General features: G+C 37.3%; 2 protein-coding genes across 2 annotated transcripts in view; one reads left to right on the plus strand and one right to left on the minus strand.

Annotated features, from left to right (window-relative positions):
* Window positions 1–18410, plus strand: part of LOC138972510 (uncharacterized) — a 323114-nt gene that overhangs the window by 257417 nt on the left and 47287 nt on the right. The gene's annotated exons all lie outside the window — the stretch shown is intronic.
* On the minus strand, window positions 2975–18335 carry LOC138972509 (GTPase IMAP family member 6-like). Its single transcript, XM_070345156.1, has 6 exons — window positions 18082–18335; window positions 16815–17092; window positions 16345–16472; window positions 13659–13905; window positions 12162–12238; window positions 2975–9770 (listed from the first exon to the last, which is right to left on the minus strand). Exons 1-5 carry the CDS (start codon window positions 18236–18238, stop codon window positions 12203–12205), a joined length of 846 nt encoding a protein of 281 aa, XP_070201257.1. The 5' UTR covers window positions 18239–18335; the 3' UTR covers window positions 2975–9770; window positions 12162–12202.

Here is an 18410-nt window from a genome sequence, read left to right on the forward strand (position 1 = left end):
ATGTTGGCCATGCTATCAAGAGTACTCTCCCTCAAGGTTTCAGAATAGTCGCTAAATGTTGTGCTTTGAAGCTGAATACATTAGAACTAATGATTGTGAGACAATGTTTGTGTGTTGAGCATCAACATGAATAGATGCCACAAGACATCCTACATACTCGGTACCTATGATATCAATTTACTTACCTTTCTTCACAATGTTCTGGAGAAATAACTTATTTATTTGTTGAGAATGATAAAGTCTGCTTGCATGGTAAGAGTTATCTTCCTTCCATAGATACCAAAGCAAGAGCTACTTCCCTTGGCTTCTAGACTATTCCTGTACTTTCTGGTTATGCTTTTTCCATTTGTCATTTATTTTCCTCGTCAGAGCAAATTCTATTGTAATCTCGAATACACAGTGTGGTTGTTTACACTGTATTAGTGTATTGTTTGTTTGTAACATACGGAATGGACAAGCGTTCACTAGATTACAGTTTTACTTCCTGAACCCAACGGTTTTTATCTGCTTCTGCGAATGTGTACCCATTATTACTAAATGAAATAATATGACGAACGGAATCGTGACTCCTGACTCAGGAGAGTTGACTTAGAAAACTGCTCGCTGGATTAAGCGTGTTCAATCAATTAGCATATTGAAGCCGTTTTAGCGAGTAATGAGACTAAAAAGATACATTTCAGTAACTCCTCGACACATTGCGTTCAAACTTGTGGAACTTTGAGCCAACACAAGTCGTAAGATACACACGGAATCTTAAGATATTTGATACATTTATTATGCTGTTATGCGACCTGCGAGAACGAGTTCTAAACATAAAGACGTATCCTGTCATACTGAACAGAAACATCTAAAAATCAGCACGCATTTAGAGAAATGAAAGCTTCAATTCTGTACACGTAACACACAGTCATTTTACATCGCACTGCTTTTAACCTGAACAACAGTTGTAAAAAATGCTCTTTCAATAGCCATGCTCAGTCAATGTTCATAGGCGTTGGCTGACATTTACTGTCCCTGACGTGACCGAGTTAACATCTTGAAGATTCTTTGCAAAGTGAAATCCTCATATGAACCAAGACTAATTAAGAATGTACATGCAATGTCAGTATATGGCGCATCTGTTATCGGGTTTGAACACTACACAACTCTTTTGTTACTGTGTCTGCAAAGACATACAAACAACTTCAAAACTCTTTTTGGCATGTCGCATAACAGAAATACTAATGTCTCACTTAAGATTCTGTGTGTATTTTATAACATGTGTAAACACAAAGCTCCAGACGTTTAAAGTCAATGGTTGAAGGGGTTATTCAGATGTATCCGTTTGTATTTCAACTCGCTTACACGGCTTCACAAACCGCTTTCAATGTTTTATGAAAAGAATGACACCTACACCGTTCAGCATGCCATTGTTAGACAAGATAGGTGATTAAAACTGTTTTGTTTTGGATACGAAAGGATTGTTCTTTCCAATTACATGTAGCATTTGTTCCAAATTATCTGTTCTGAAGTGTATGTGTTTTAACGAGGTAACCCTGCTTTTGTTAAATGTGATTTGAGGGGGTGTCTGTGTTGTAGGTTCCAATGTACAGACACTAACTTATGTAAAATCATTCTGTTTGCTGAATATAGCATCGGAATAGATGGCCTTTGCCGTCAGAAAGTCGGTTTAACAATAAACGGTCTAATCACTCAAAGCTCTGCACTTGAACATATATGCCTATTTAGTTTAATGACGCGTAGTATATAAGTTGGCATTTTTACGATTTCATTTGTTTGTTATTGTTAGCTTGGGAAATGATAAAGATATTCTCGTGATAAAATCTTTTATTTTTGTCATGCAAACACACACACACACATACACACACCGTCAGAGAGAGAGAGAGAGAGAGAGAGAGAGAGAGAGAGAGAGAGATAGAGAGAGAGAGAACGAGAGAGAGAGAGAGAGAGCGACAGAGAGAGAGAGATAGAGAGAAAGAGAGAGAGAGAGAGAGAGAGAGAGAGAGAGAGAGAGAGAGAGAGAGAGAGCTTTGAACTTTATTTATTTATCGAGGGTAACATAATAAGCAATGCATACATGCTTGTTTTCATCCGGCCCTCGCCCATTGAGGGTAACTCGATTAATAACAAGAAGAAATAGAAGTTAAGTTAATTACAATACAATATATATAATTAACATGTCAACAAAGTAAAAAGACATTTCAAAATGCATTATGAATATCAAGCAATGATGTAATATTATCACAGAATTATTTACTTGTTTCCAAGAGAAACAGCATGTATACTTCCTTGAAGGAAGTTTCACTGAATTGCATTTTAATTAAATCAGGAATGGAGTTCCACAATAAGGCGCCAGAATAAGAAAGACTTGATTTGTAAAGGTCAATTCTAGGGGTTGGGGTAATTAATTTGTTTAGTTTTCTTGAATTATTCAGTTTGAAATTTGACATAATTCCCTGACATAATTCTATGCATCATTGCACCTTTGTTATAGGTAAATCTTAATTTTATAGGAAGAATCTTTAATGTTTTATAATCAGATGTAGAGAGAGATGCATTTTTTAAAAGAATTAATTGTACAGCTCGTCTATGTAAAGAGCACAAGTGTTTCAAAGTGTTTGCACTTGCAGAGTCCCACATTGTGGACGCATAATCAATAGTTGATTTGAATATATGCCTGAAAATACAGTTTCCGTGTGCGTAGGTCTAGAAAGTGTTTAATATTTGATAACTGATATATTTTTTTTAGAAGTATTTTTACAAAGTGTATCTAAATGTTTTGACCAAGACAGATTATTATTAGAGAGAGAGAGAGAACAAGAGAGAAAGAAAGAGAGAGAAAAAGAAAGGGAGAGAAAGAAAGAGCGACAAATGGAGAAAGAAAGGGAGAGGCAGAGACAGGAAGAGAGAGAAAAAGGAAGAAAGAAGTAGAGGGAGAAAAGAAGTACACAACAAAAACATGCATGCCAAACTGTTGTCATTTTTATTAAATACAGAAAAAGAACATGGAAACAGTGATAACTCTCTCTCCTGAAACAGAAATAACGATCATCTAAAATACATGCACAAATGTATATCAATTCCTGAAAACTCATATCGTAACAGCAGAAAAGCTAAGAAGTTGCCCTGCCGTGAATAATAAAATGTGCAGGGGCGCACATCTACAGGGTATAAGTGGCTAACCAGTGCAACAATACCCATTACATTGAAGAGAACAAAACATTTCTGGGAAGTTTGGTTAACCAGTTTTAGGCCTTACCATAAACTGCCCAAGCTCTGATTCTGCAACAGTTCTTTGTTGCCAAAGAAAATTATTGCCATTGCCAAATACAATGGAACTTGCTTTTACAACAACAAAAAAGCTTGTAAGAAAGTCAAGGGAACTTATTGCTTTCTCATATCCGAGTAGAATGAGGAGTTGCTTTTATGGGTGTATGCGTGCAAAGACAGGCGCTCGAATATGTTCAGAATCATAATGTTTATTAGTGCACGCGGTTCGGTTCAGTATGTGCGTTTGAATGTATGTGTGTACATGTGTCAGAGAGAGAGAGAGAGAGAGAGAGAGAGAGAGAGAGAGAGAGAGAGAGAGAGAGAGAGAGAGAGAGAGAGAGAGAGAGAGAGAGAGAGAGAGAGAGAGAGAGAGAGAGAGAGAGAGAGAGAGAGAGAGAGAGAGAGAGAGAGTTTGTATCTGGTCGAGATAGTGTCCGGGTGAAATACAGGCAAAACATGGAGTCTGAGCAAAAGCAAAAAGCAACGGCTAAACAACCTTTAGGCAATGAAAGGTCGAAACGGGAACATCTGAAGCAGGTTGCAAGTCTTTTGCTCACATTTGAATTGATTATGAGAAAGTATCCTCATTATTATTGAATCAAAAAACTAGGAAACACATACGCAAGCAAACAAAAGGAAAACAAGTCGCGTAAGGCGAAAATACAATATTTAGTCAAGTAGCTGTCAAACTCACAGAATGAAACTGAACGCAATGCAACGCAGCAAGACCGTAGCATCGTCAGTCCACCGCGCACGGCAAAGGCAGTGAAATTGACAAGAAGAGCGGGGTAGTACTTGCGCTGAGAAGGATAGCACGCTTTTCTGTACCTCTCTTCGTTTTAACTTTCTGAGCGTGTTTTTAATCCAAACATATCATATGTATATGTTTTTGGAATCAGGAACCGACAAGGAATAAGATGAAAGTGTTTTTAAATTGATTTCGAAAAAAAATTTTTGATAATAATTTTTATATATTTAATTTTCAGAGCTTGTTTTTAATCCGAATATAACATATTGATATGTTTTTGGAATCAGCAAATAATGAAGAATAAGATAAACGTAAATTTGGATCGTTTTATAAATTTTTATTTTTTTTTACAATTTTAAGATATTTAATGACCAAAGTCATTAATTAATTTTTAATTCACCAAGCTGAAATGCAATACCGAAGTCCGGGCTTTGTCGAAGATTACTTGACCAAAATTTCAACCAATTTGGTTGAAAAATGAGGGCGTGACAGTGCCGCCTCAACTTTCACGAAAAGCCGGATATGACGTCATCAAAGACATTTATCAAAAAAATTCAAAAAAAATTCGGGGATTTCATACCCAGGAACTCTCATGTCAAATTTCATACACACACACACACACACACACAGACACAGACACACACACGCGCATACACCACAATCCTCGTTTCGATTCCCCCTCGATGTTAAAATATTTAGTCAAAACTTGACTAAATATAAAAAGAAGCTTTTGTCAAGCAAGAAAAAATGCGGATGTGTTCTGTTGTGCAAGCCTATAAAACAAACAACAAACCTTGAAACTGTGGTCCCAAAGCGCACCAATGTAATGCCTACATGCAAGCTGGCCTGGTTAAGTGACTCATTCTGAACAAGCTTCAACCCTTAAATGGTATTTGTATTTGTAATACGTCGATACTGACCTGGGAATACAAAGCAAGAACAATACACTTGAAATGTCAATTAAAAACAAGTCGCGTGAAGCGAAATCAGTACAATTAGTCACGTCAATCTGTCCAACCCGCAGATTGAAATTGAACGCACCGCATTTTTTATCCATAAAGCAATGCTTGACAGTTTTGTCGATTGTATACCCAGAGGCCTGGTGACACGTTCACGCACAGAAAGTGACAAGCCACTTATTATAGCGTAGTAGAGTAGCGCGCTTTTCTGTATTCGTTTTAACTTTCTGAGCTTGTTTTTAATCCGAAAAAAACCATAGCTCCATATGTGTTTTTTTAATCAGAAAATGATAAAGAATACGAGGAAATCATTTTTTGTACTTCGTCAAAGATTGCTTGACCAATATTCCTATCAATTTGATTGAAGAATGAGGGTGTGACAGTGCCGCCTCAACATTCACAAAAAGCCTGATGTTTATTTTTTTATTTATTTACGAGGATTTATATCGCGCACGTATCTCACCACACAAGGCGACTCAAGGCGCATGTTACCTATTAATGCGGTGTGAGATGGAATTTTTTACACAATATATCACGCATTCACATCGGCCAGTAGATCGACTTCCTTTAGGCGCTGCATCCACCTTTCACGGCCTATTATTCCAGGTCACACGGGTATTTTGGTGGACATTTTTATCTACGCCTATACAATTTTGCCAGGAAAGACCCTTTTGTCAATCGTGGGATCTTTAACGTGCACACCCCAATGATGTGACGCCATCAGAGACATTTATCGAAAAAGTAAAGAATAAATCTAGGGATATCATTTGGAAGAATGTGTGTGCAAAGCATTATGGCGATCTGTGTACAAGATTTACTCATCTCGATTCCCAGTCAATGGTAAAACATTTAGTCAGAACTTAACTCAATGTTAAACAAAATTGCGTCGTCCTATGATAATGGTACAAAACTTGTTAAAATGTCACCTGAATGGAAATGAACGCTTCATACAAAAATAACACGTTTCCAGAACTTTCAAACAATTACCATAATTGTTTCTTCTTCCCAATGTTATGATACAACCTCTTCGTGACAGTGACTCCATGGGTTTTGTAGGTTTTGCCCAAGCAATCTGGAAGTAACCTTTTCTTACAATGAAGAATTAAGAAAAAAATGCGTGAACCACAAAAAAAACAAAGACTGCGTTCTTATGAGAAAAACAACGAAATTAATGTCAAGCTCATGAGACGTGGATATCAAATAATCTTTCTTGATGTTGGTTTGGACTTTAATTAAACGAAATGGCTATTTTGCCGGTACCGGCAACGTAGCCTGTAAGCTACGTTGCCGGTACCGGCAAAATAACGATATGTTACAGTAGAGGCTATTTTGCCGGTAGAGGCTCTCTCTCTCTCTCTCTCTCTCTCTCTCTCTCTCTCTCTCTCTCTCTCTCTCTGAAGCTAGTAAAGTGAAAGTTACCGCCTGTGATTAAATACTCACCAATAAATGACAGTTTCTGATGGGAATTTCTTCGGGGGAGAGAAGTGTTCACTGATTGACAAATTTGAACTTTTATACTGAGTTTTATTATCAACTCCACCTCGGACAACAATTGGCTTCTTTAGCTGCAGAAAACAACTTTGATTTCCAAGAGAAATTGAGCGTGTTAGATTTTGTTGTAAAAATGTGGGGATCTGGAAAACATGTAGCGGTTGTGGAACTAGTGTATGATATGACAGTCGCCCCAAACCCACCACCACCAACAACAACACCACAGTCTCACGAGGATGGTTCATTCGCACCCAGGCCCTACGACGTCTCAAGAGGATGGTTCATTCGCACCCAGGCCTACGACGTCTCATGTAGCGGTTGTGGAACTAGTGTATGATATGACAGCCGCCCCAAACCCACTACCACCAACAACAACACCACAGTCCGACGAGGAGGGTTCATTCGCACCAAGGCCTACGACGTCTGACCAGGAGGGTTCATCCGCACCAAAGCCTACGTCGACGTCTCTTGATAATGTGACGTTACCACCAAAATCCCGGAAGAGAGGCAGACCAAAAGGAAAAGTAGTAAATGCTATTGGACTGCCTAGCCGGAAAAAATGTAAGGTTGACAAACCGTTCCCTTTTCACAGAAGTCCTCGGTGGATTGAGACAGACAAATTCTGAGCTACTTTGTCGGTGAGGCAGACACAATCCGTGCTCTGAAAGGCGAACTTCAAAGGAACAGCAGTACTGGACGTGAACATATCCATCATGAAAGTTCGGCGACATTTCGACACGGACGGTTGGACAGCCGTCCAACACGTCTACTCGGCTGTACGGTCTTCTCTCCGTACTGTGTGTGCACTATGTGACGATGACTTGTTGAATACTCAATCTATTTCATCTGATTCATGTCTCAGATCCCTCCATCTGCAATGCGCTGGAAAACGCTCAAGACCAAAAACCAAGTTCTGGTTCTGCAGGAACTGCTATGAATCACACACACACACACACACACACACACACACACACACACACACACACACACACACACACACAAACACACAGACACAGACATAGAGACAGAGAGTCAGCGACAATGATCATAGAGAGAAAGATGTGACGATGACTTGTTGTATATTCAACTCCGTATATTCAATCTATTTCATGTGATTCATGACACACACATAGCGACAGAGAGACTCAGCGACAATGATCATAGAGAGAGAGATGTGACGATGACTTGTTGTATATTCAACGTCCGTATATTCAATCTATTTCATGTGATTCATGACACACACATAGAGACAGAGAGTCAGCGAGAATGATCATAGAGAGACAATAACCAGTATTTAATTCCTTGCATAGAGATCATCGGATATTTGCCAGTTAAATTAGTGTATTTGGTGTTTTAAGAGAGAGAGAGAGAGAGAGAGAGAGAGAGAGAGAGAGAGAGAGAGAGAGAGAGAGAGAGAGAGAGAGAGAGAGAGAGAGAAATATGGCTTTTATTCGTGTATAAGACAAGGTTGTAATTGCATTTGAAGTTTGCACATCAGAAATACAAATATTGAAGATTACTTGTGTATTGCCTTTGTGAGATGGAGAATCCGACTAGACGTTTCACTTTACTAGCTTCAGCAGCGTCCAACCGGCAAAATAGCCTCTACCGTAACATATCGTTATTTTGCCGGTACCGGCAACATAGCCTACAGGCTACGTTGCCGGTACCGGCAAAATAGCCATTGCCTTAATTAAAAAGCAAGCTGTGATCAAGTAAATAAAAAAATTAACTTTTGGAAATGATTAATTTTTAATAACAAAAAAACAGCAAGTCTAACGAATATCACAGTTTAAGACATTTCAATATCATAGCTTTCTGCTATTTCTATTAACATGGCAGTGATCTTCTGGATATCCAAAGAAGACAAGCCTTCTGGCAGTTAATACTAACTACAACAATTACTTACAAAATCGCACTGTCAGAGTACTTTGTGAGTTTATGGTTGAAAGAAATGGGAATAACATTTTGTCAGTCAAATGTTGTGAGCAAACCAACATCTTAAAAGTGTTTTAGTGTACCCAATTTGAAACTTCTATTTCCAAATTACTTCCAAATTGTTTTGTTTTTTTGTCTGCTCTCGGAAGGAACATTCCTTTCAGTTGCTAGATTCCGCAATGACACTATAAGAGACCGAACATACTCAAATTTAAGCATAACAAGTGCTCACTAGTTTAAAATAAGAATACGATTTCAGTTTCATTCATTAGGTTGCAGTATAACACAAATGTTTTTCTCTCCAATTTAGATAAACCTAAATCATACACAAATACACTTAGATCACAAAGTACACCACTTTACTTGCAAGCAAAGGCAAATAAGAAAACAGTCATACATCATCTTTATACAAGCCTTTACAAACCTCAACTAGAAGTTTAGGTTTTGTGAAAGACAGCATGTACTTACAATTCTGAAATTCTGGTCAGAAGATATCTTAGAACACATGCTTATTAAACACACACAAAATAGTGAGTTATGTGAATTCTATTTAAACTAACAAAATATAATGTTTATATGTATACCCATACATTAAACTTGCTGACAAAGCCATATAATATAAATCAGAAACAATCATCTGCTGCTCTAGTACAATAATATTGTCCTTCTTATTGAACCTAACTCAGGATCAACTAAGCCTTAGTCAGTATGTCTGTCAAGTGTGTGACGTAAGCTACACGGATCTGGCTTCTAAACATTCAAGACAATCTAAATTTTTTATTTAACCAGAATCCAAACCTCTGTAATCTTGAAATTTGATGAATGTCAACAACAATTTCAAAGATCCAAATTCACAAAGATTTCAGGAAACAAGACATTTTTCGTGCTCAACCTAAATGTGACCCCTTGCTGACAGAAAGATACAATCAGCTCCTGGAAGCTTGAGCACATTGGGAGAATGATGACTTTGAATTGTGTGACGAGGAACAATCAAACTCATATCATGCCTGGACCTAATCAAACCCTAACAGATTTTAAAGATATGTGTTCACAAAACTTTTAGAAAATGGTAGATTTCAATTTTGCATCCAAAGGGTAACTCAGATGATACCTTGACATTTGTTTAAGGTACAGCAAACGTTTCTCTTGTATAATTGTTAGACATCTAGCAATGTATACAACCTGGTTGCTCTTACTTGGAAAACGGAATCTGAGAAAATATCAAGATAGAGTGTGTGCTTTTTTTTCTCTAAGCCTAACTCTGGTCAACATCAATACTCTCATGGTTGAATTTTTTTTTTTTAAAGGAAGCAATCGCCTTGCTTTCATCCAAGAGCTCTGGATGTTCAGTTCTTGCTTGGAACCTGCAGAAATAAATCACACACACACACACACACACACACACACACACACACACACACACACACACACACACACACACACACACACACACACACACACACACATACACAGAAAGAGGTTAGAGAAAACGAAATATTTTTTAACGCCAAACTTACCCACTCTGAAGCGGAAGGCAAATTCCCGTAACCTATTACTGGTTTCAGTATTAAATTGATTATTCAACCTTCACGTAAGTGATTCATATTACGTGTCCTAAATTTGTTATTAAAGGCCACGAAAGACTTTTAAATACGAAGCAAACAGGAGTATTGTCTGGCTCACTGTTTACTATAAAAGTCAGACCTGGAGTTACATATCATGACTCGGCCTGAAACAGCAGCCAAGTTTGTTTTTTAACTGTAACAAACAATGTTAACTAAATTGATTTATGAACAAAACTCTAAAAACAAATTGACTGCCAACGTTTCAAGTTTCAGAATAAAAAAACCAAGAAAGATATTTATTAAGTTGTTGGTACGTTCAGTTTGACAAAACAAAACAAAACGTTCTCAAACATATCGACCCAACAGTATTTTAAGTGCACAGACAAACACTAAGTAGACACAACTTAGAAGCGAATGAATTCAATTCAATGAATTCTATTCTATTGGGATTCATACGCTTGCGACTTTCTAGCAAGCGGACACACATTTCGTCAAGCTAAGTTTGGTCTACTTATTGTTAGTCTGTGCACGTTGGGTCGATTTATTTGTGAACGTTTTGTTTTGTCAAAGTAAACGTTCCAACAACTTACCTTTCTTGTTTTTACATTTAGTCAAATTTTGACGAAATGATTTAACGTAGAGGGGGAATCGAGACGAGGGTCGTGGTGTATGTGTGTGTGTGTGTCTGTCTGTCTGTGTGTGTGTGTGTGTCGTATGTGTGTGTGTGTAGAGCGATTCAGACTAAACTACTGGGCCGATCTTTATGAAATTTGACATGAGAGTTCCTGGGTATGATATCCCCGAACGTTTTTTTCTTTTTTTCGATAAATACCTTTGATGACGTCATATCCGGCTTTTTGTAAAAGTTGAGGCGGCACTGTCACACCCTCATTTTTCAATCAAATTGATTGAAATTTTGGCAAAGCAATCTTCGACAAAGCCCGGGGTTTGGTATTGCATTTCAGCTTGGTGGCTTAAAAACTAATGAGTGAGTTTGGTCATTAAAAATCGGAAACTTGTAATTAAAATTATTTTTTTATTAAACGATCTAAAAACAATTTCATCTTATTCTTCGTCATTTTCTGATTCCAAAAACATATACATATGTTATATTTGGATTAAAAACAAGCTCTGAAAATCAAAAATATAAAAATTATGATCAAAATTAAATTTCCGAAATCGTTTTAAAAACTATTTCGTCTTATTCCTTGTCGGTTCCTGATTCCAAAAACATATAGATATGATATGTTTGGATTAAAAACACGCTCAGAAAGTTAAAACGAAGAGAGGTACAGTAAAGCGTGCTATGAAGCACAGCGCAATCGCTACCGCGCCAAACAGGTTCGTCACTTTTACTGCCTTTTGCACTAGCGGCGGACTACGTTCAGTTTCATTCTGTGAGTTCCACAGCTTGACTAAATGTAGTATTAGCGACTTGTTTTGTTCTGATTTATAAACAGTTAAATTGACAACAAATTAGTAATTGCAGAATAAAGATTGTTTCTATAAAATGCAAAACCGACAGACCTTACAAAAATACTTCAGGATTTTTTGTATTGATTTTTAAATCTATATTCATGTTATTTCCTTATAGCAATTCATACCATAGTTGATGGAAAATTAGAATGTTGATACTTATTTATACACGAAGAATTGAAAATGTAAAAATCTTATCAAAATTTAGTGAAATAGTGTTTCTATGATACTCACATGCAGCATATGATTGCTGGTTTCTGCTAAGAAACTCACATAAAGTAAACTGTTTGTTTGAATTTCAAGGTATTTTCACCTTTCAATTCTTTTAAGAGTAATCGCTGGTGCTGTGCAATGCTGGTCATTGTTATTACAGCAATAATTATTTTGTATTTACCTCACTGACTATGTCGGAGAATAATTATTGATTATAGAAATGATAAGATATTAACATACCGCTTACACAAGCTTAGTTTAAAGGAATAAAATGAACATTAAAGTCTCAAATCGCCCCAAGAGCCATACAATTCATTGTTGAGTTTGTAGTTACGTCACCATACTCCAGAAATAAATTCAACTAAGTTGTGAGCGCTTAGGTTCTCAAATTTGAAACGGTTGTATTTGGGTAATGTTTCGTGACTGCATACTATATTCTAAATTCTTTAGCTGCAGTCTTTGTTTCTTACATTTCGCCCCTGAGAAGAGAAAGCATTTCACCTGCTGTCGTTGGAGGTAAAGATTTGAATTCACCCGAAGAGCTAAAGATGTCTGCTTTGGGTTTGAATTGATGACACCTGAGAGACAAAGACAAGACAATGGTGGGTTTTTTTTACGTATTGACCATTGGCCCCTGGGGAGGGGGTAATGTATACAATGACAACTTTTCATAAAGCTTGCAGCGTGGAAAAACATAAGAAATCAGACTATCTAAATCTAATTTCACAGGTTTCGAACAGTTGAAAAGGAATCATTCATTAGCATATGAAACATGTTACAAATACCATGTTAGTGAAACGATGTATCCATTGCAATAACATTTGCAATAAATCTTCTATAATTTGCAGTGCATACAACAGGTATGCTCCAAGTTTACGACAGAGGGTTTCATATCTGCATTTTAACAATCCAATATAATCTTCGTGCCTACAGACAACAACATTAACATATTTTTTTGTTTCAGGTTCTGGTGAAGCGGACACGTACAAACGAAATGCTCGTCATTCTCAATAACACCCATCTTGCAAAAACAACCGAACAGTGGTAACGAGCCAAGACGCAGTTTCACCAAACATTTTATATTCATATAATCAAAGTAACTTTCAGACTCAAACATAAACTTATAAGTCCTGTAATGTTTGAACACATCTTTTCCTTCTATAGATCCATACCGCTCTTGTAGATATACATCAATCAATCTTTGTTTCAATAAAGACCCACACATTTTCTCAGAATTAACAGCCTGAATTTACAAAGAAAGTTACGCACATGTGAAACCCAGAGACAGAGAAAGAGAGAACAAAATAGAGAGAGACAGAGAGGGATAGAGAGAGAGAGACTGAGAGAGAGGTAGACAGAAAGAGTGGTAACTTTTTTTTGGTGTGTTTTCTGTTTGTACACATACTTTCTCATTTACATACGGTGCAGAAAAACTCATTATGTTAAATCTTACATTATACAAAAGGGCAAACAAAATTCATACGTGAAACTATATACGTGTCAACATGTGTAGCATCAAAATGATATGTCATCATATATTGATCTATTCAAAAACATATGCATGTCTTTACCCTAAATCAGAGACAATAAACAATAATTAGTTTCTAATTAATAAAACTTCAGACTAACAAAATCTCAAAACAACATGATTTTCAAAAATATTTTCCAGTGTAAATCGTGAATATATATATTTTTTTTTTGCTTACGCACATCTTTGCGATTAAAATAATATGATTAATCTTCTTTATATTTTTGCTGTTACTTTTTATATCAAAAAGCACATCTGTAACATTCAACCTAATTCTTTCACCACTGTTTACTAATAAAAATTATGTACATTTCAATATATTTCCAAAACCTGAGCACGGTTGGGCATTCAAAGAAAAAATGCTCCAATACATCAAGTTCATCCTTACAATATGTACAGTTTTTATCAGCCTTCACTTTCTTTTTACACAATAAAATATTAGTTGAAAAAGAGTGGTAACTGGTACAGACCATGTGCAGAAGTTCTATGACAAAAGCGGCTTTCTCGGAAGTCCATTTGTCGTTGTAGATGAGTCGTCTCTTTCCAGCGTCCTTCATTACGGCATGAAGGTTGGAACCTGCTCTCCGAATGTCGCCCTCAAAATCTGGCTGACGTTGGTCACCAAAGGTGAAGACAACCAGTAGTTTCTGTTCTAAGACAGATTTCAACCCCAATCTCTGTAGCTCTTGGTACATTGCGAAGTCTTCTGGGGTGTACCTGGTGATTAATTGAATATTACTTGATCGTTAATAGCTCGTTTTGATGTTCATATAAATAGTTAAAAGTTATGTATCAGCTGAAACAAGAGATACAAGCAGTGTAGTTATGCAAGTCATAAATATTTGCTCTATTGATTATTAGCATGTAAGGGGTGTTCCCCCTTTCAATAAGTCACTTTGGTTCGCTTCTGGTATCTTCAAAAGTTGGAGATAGCATCTCTTTGAAGCTCCCCTGCATATGCGCGATATATGCGTATTTCTGTGGGATATTTTGGTGATGTATGACAATTTTTTTACCCTACCTGAATTATCCATTCCGGTTTCATTTCATTCAAACTGTCTATGCTATAAAAGGCACTTTACTTGGCTATATGGCACACTTTTCGGATCAAAGATTTCTTTCACAGCTATTAAGTGACTGCCCCTCAGGATAAGTGCAACTTGGCAACTCATACATAAGATCAGAACGCCAAATCAATTATCCATCCAGAACCTGTTGCTTTATTTAGCTATATTGCATGATTATATATGTGCTATGCCTTTCCAGCTGATGGAGGTGTCGATCGTACAAGTGGTTGTAAACGGGAGGTTTTTTCGTCAATTTTGAGGGGTATGAGTATCATGAATAGATTCGTTGTTTTCAGAAATGGCCTAGTTGCCGTGTTTGACTTTCAGGGTCTGATGCCTACACACGAGACATACTTCGGGTAACATGTCTGGACATTACTGGCATTTTTTCAGATGTCATGCACTCTTCTGCAAAGAATTTGTTTAACCCGTTATAGATATGTATACCTACATAAACATGTCTTGGCATGCATACAGAAAAGTGTTTCATACAAGTAATGCAAAAATAATGCCCAGTATTGTAAATGTGCTATTCCTGTAAGCACCATTGACACATTTTGTGTGATTGCTGTCCTTCAGCGATGCTGAGACATGAGTTATAATGATAAAACAGACCAGCAAAACTGCCTCGAATAGCGCCAAGATCTATACAGTTCGGCTTTGGGTTTGTTCTTTGGTCACCATACACCAGGAATATCTTAAAATACTGTTTGAGCATTTTATTATTACAAACAGCCGTGTTTGTGGTATCGTTTTCTAACTGGGTTTTCTGCACTTCTTTCTACTTGCCGTCTCCTATTTGGTATCTGTCCCGCTTTTTACCCCTCAAAAACAGTATGAACGTTCCATTTTGTTTTCATTTGCTCAAATGATTAGCAAATTTACAAAAGCGGTCATACTCAAATGAAACTTAGGCAGTACTTGAATCAATCATATATCTGCATGCATGCGAAGTCGTGAATTTCTGTCTTGTATGGTAAGTCAGCAAAACAACTACATATTTTGAAACTCTTTCTTTAATATTGCGTAACATCTGACAAAATACGAACATGTAATGATTCGACATTTCTCGTGTGTATGCACCAGAATCTGAATGTTTCAAAGCAATACTCAATCAATCAATCAATCAATATGAGGCTTATATCGCGCGTATTCCGTGGGTACAGTTCTAAGCGCAGGGATTTATTATTTTGTTTATTTTTTTATTTTTATTTTATGCAATTTATATCGCGCACATATTCAAGGCGCAGGGATTTATTTAGGTCATTGCTGAAATACAGAACTGTTTGTCATTGTACCCTTCAAAATTGACGCAAAACCTCTTGTTTTTGAATGCAAATGCGATCAACAAATGTATCAGTAGAAATGGGATAACACAAAAAATGGGCAAGATAGCGATAACATTCTGTTCTGGGTAACTAATTTATTGGACTTCCTACCTGCATGTTTTACAGTACTTAATTTCTACGATCTGGTATCAGTAGGGGGCCCCTCTGTTTTCTGTTATTTTTCAAACTAAAAATTAAACTGAGTTATGGAATGCTGGTTGTCAGTTACGATCAGATAAACAAGGCAACCTACATAAGAAATAGTTTATTGATTAAAATAGGATTTCCCGAAGCAAAATACAAAAAATCAAAGGTTTGGGCGGTTGGCCAATCTAAAATGGTTCGATACATAATTGTTGTTTGTATTTTTGACCAAAATATTACATTTGAGGTCTTGAAGAACAATAACTGTCTCTATCTGTGTAAATTGCCATATTAGGTTAAAGATACAAACATCGAATAATATCGATGTTGAAGATGTGTCACGATAGACATGCCCTGGAAAGGAGTCAAAATAACGCAAGTTGAAGGGTGAATTATCATTTCAGGTTGATTTGGTGGTACCCGTTTTTTATGGGCGGTTACGTGATCCCTGTAAAATAATATTTTTATTCAAGAAGTGTGCCAGTGAGGCAAGTTGAGTGCCTAGACAGTTTGAATAAAATGACACGGGAATGAATAATTAAGTTTGGTTTCGAAAATTGTCCCATCTTTTTCAGTTGGTAACTCTACACTATAGGTTAAATGTTTGACCAACATACTTGGAGTCACATCGGATGGCAAGCACAATGACATCAGGGCTGGGGCTGGTCAGATCAATCCATTTCCTGATTTCATCTTGCTTGGAGATCTCACCAGAAAGATTTGTGATGTCGGGTGTGTCAACCACCTACAGAGTGAACGAGACAGATGTATAATACTCATCAGAGGTCAGTGTGCTTTCTACGCATTGTTTTGTTCCTCCTTATCCTATTCCTGGCAACGGTCCCTCACCAAGTCTATCAGATCAGACTGCTTGTAACAATAGAAATTTAAAACTCTCCTTCAGACTCATTAACATTTAACATGTGGACAAGTATAACACAAAACACGTCTAACTCTAAAGATCATTTTTCTCCTTGTTTGGAGCCGTCTCCTGTCGCCGTATCAAGAAATAAATGATTTTGATGAGAAGTTAAAAGCCTACTAATCTCTGCTAAACAAATGGATGCAAAATAAAGAATATACATACCTTGACATTCCTATCACCCAAACAAACAGATCCTTTGACCGCTGTGTTTGTTTTAATTGTCATTCCAACGGCAACCTCAAACTCGGGTTTTCGAAGAATTGCATTGGCAAGAGAGCTTTTGCCCGTTCCAGCTTTTCCAATGACAAGTATTGAGAGATCCTTCCTCGGAGATTGTACAGCAAGAAATCCGTCCCTTGTCGAATGGCCACTGTGACCGTGAATACTAGTTGTTCCAATGGCATTCATCGTAACGTCGTGTGACGGCATTGCAGTGGCACCTGACAAAAGAGGATCATACATACAAGTGTTAATGTAAAGCCGAGGGGTCGTAGCCTCACATAAACTCTAACTATCTGTGTCTGTGTCTTATATGTTATTTGTGTTTAAAAGGCATTTGGCAGGATGGTAATCACACACAAGACAAACAGACAAACAGAATATGAACTCAAAAAGAATCAGGTGAAGTTCCAAATTGTATTGAATCGAATATAACATTCATAAAAACAGCTCAATACAATGCATGGGTTCTTTGCAGAAAATATATCTCTACATTGGTTCACTATCAGTCTTTATCTATTGACGCCAATTTGTGACCCTCCACCACGAAATGAGTCGCATGTCACCTCGCGCGGGCTTAATATAAGTCCGGGGAGTGTCTGGTAACAGTGTGAGGGTCACCTTAGTCACAGGCTTATAACTCAAACAGTTTTCGCTCTTTTCTAAAACGGGTTTCACCACTGGATAGAGCATACACAACTCTTTAGGAAAATGTAAAAATATGAAAATCATGCAAAGGTCACATGCGACTCATTTCGTGGTGGAGGGTCACATTTGTAAAGCCGAGAGTGAGACGAGAATCCCACTTCTGTAATCAGTTTCCCTTTTTCCATAAAAAGTCATAATTCACTGACAATTTGGGCATGACCCGTTGGTACCCTTTAGCAAAATACGCTACTGCAACATGAAACCGGAAGTCCTAAAATGACTGACAATTTGGGCAAGGATTCGGGGCCTGGAAAAATAAAGAAACATAGCAAAGCGACGCCACTGTATTCGTCGTGTGGTAACCTGGGACATTCAGTCAATACTTTGGCAAAGGTTCCTTTGCCATCAGCTGTGTGTGTGTGTGTGTGTGTTTGTGTGTGTGTGTGTGTGTGTGTGTGTGTGTTTGTGTGTGTGTGTCTGTGTCTGTGTCTGTGTGTCTGTCTGTGTTTGTGTGTTTAGCATTGTCAAACTTGGTGAAAGACTTCGAATCCAATTAACTTACCCAATGAAGATAGCGACTCCATGATTCCGACCATAAATTGGACAATATGCTTCCCGAGCTCTGCATCCTTTTCATCGAAGAAGACGTAACGCTGATTGACATCTTTCCACACTTCCTCAAACTCAGGCCCCAACTTTCCGAGTATGTCTTCCTGCATTTTGTCTACAAATGTGAACACCACAACTAATCGACGTTTGAAGTCGTCTTCCCCCCAGGTTTTCTTGATCGTCTTGTAAAGCTTGAGGTCTCGCGCCATGTACCTGTTAATATATAGCCATTTTATTCACAATTGATATTACCAGCACATTGTTATAAAAGAAACAAGAAGG

Source organism: Littorina saxatilis, linkage group LG8 (genome assembly GCF_037325665.1).
Source record: "Littorina saxatilis isolate snail1 linkage group LG8, US_GU_Lsax_2.0, whole genome shotgun sequence".
NCBI lineage: Eukaryota > Metazoa > Mollusca > Gastropoda > Littorinimorpha > Littorinidae > Littorina > Littorina saxatilis.

Excerpts from the sequence above, each read along its gene's own strand:
- LOC138972509 (XM_070345156.1), bottom strand. The coding sequence starts at position 18,238 with ATGCAGGAAGACATACTCGGAAAGTTGGGGCCTGAGTTTGAGGAAGTG. Across the intron at positions 17,093-18,081 it reads GGAGTCGCTATCTTCATTGG|GTGCCACTGCAATGCCGTCA; the intron begins GTAAGTTAATTG and ends CTCTTTTGTCAG. Across the intron at positions 12,239-13,658 it reads TCATAGAACTTCTGCACATG|GTGTCATCAATTCAAACCCA; the intron begins GTCTGTACCAGT and ends TTTGTCTCTCAG.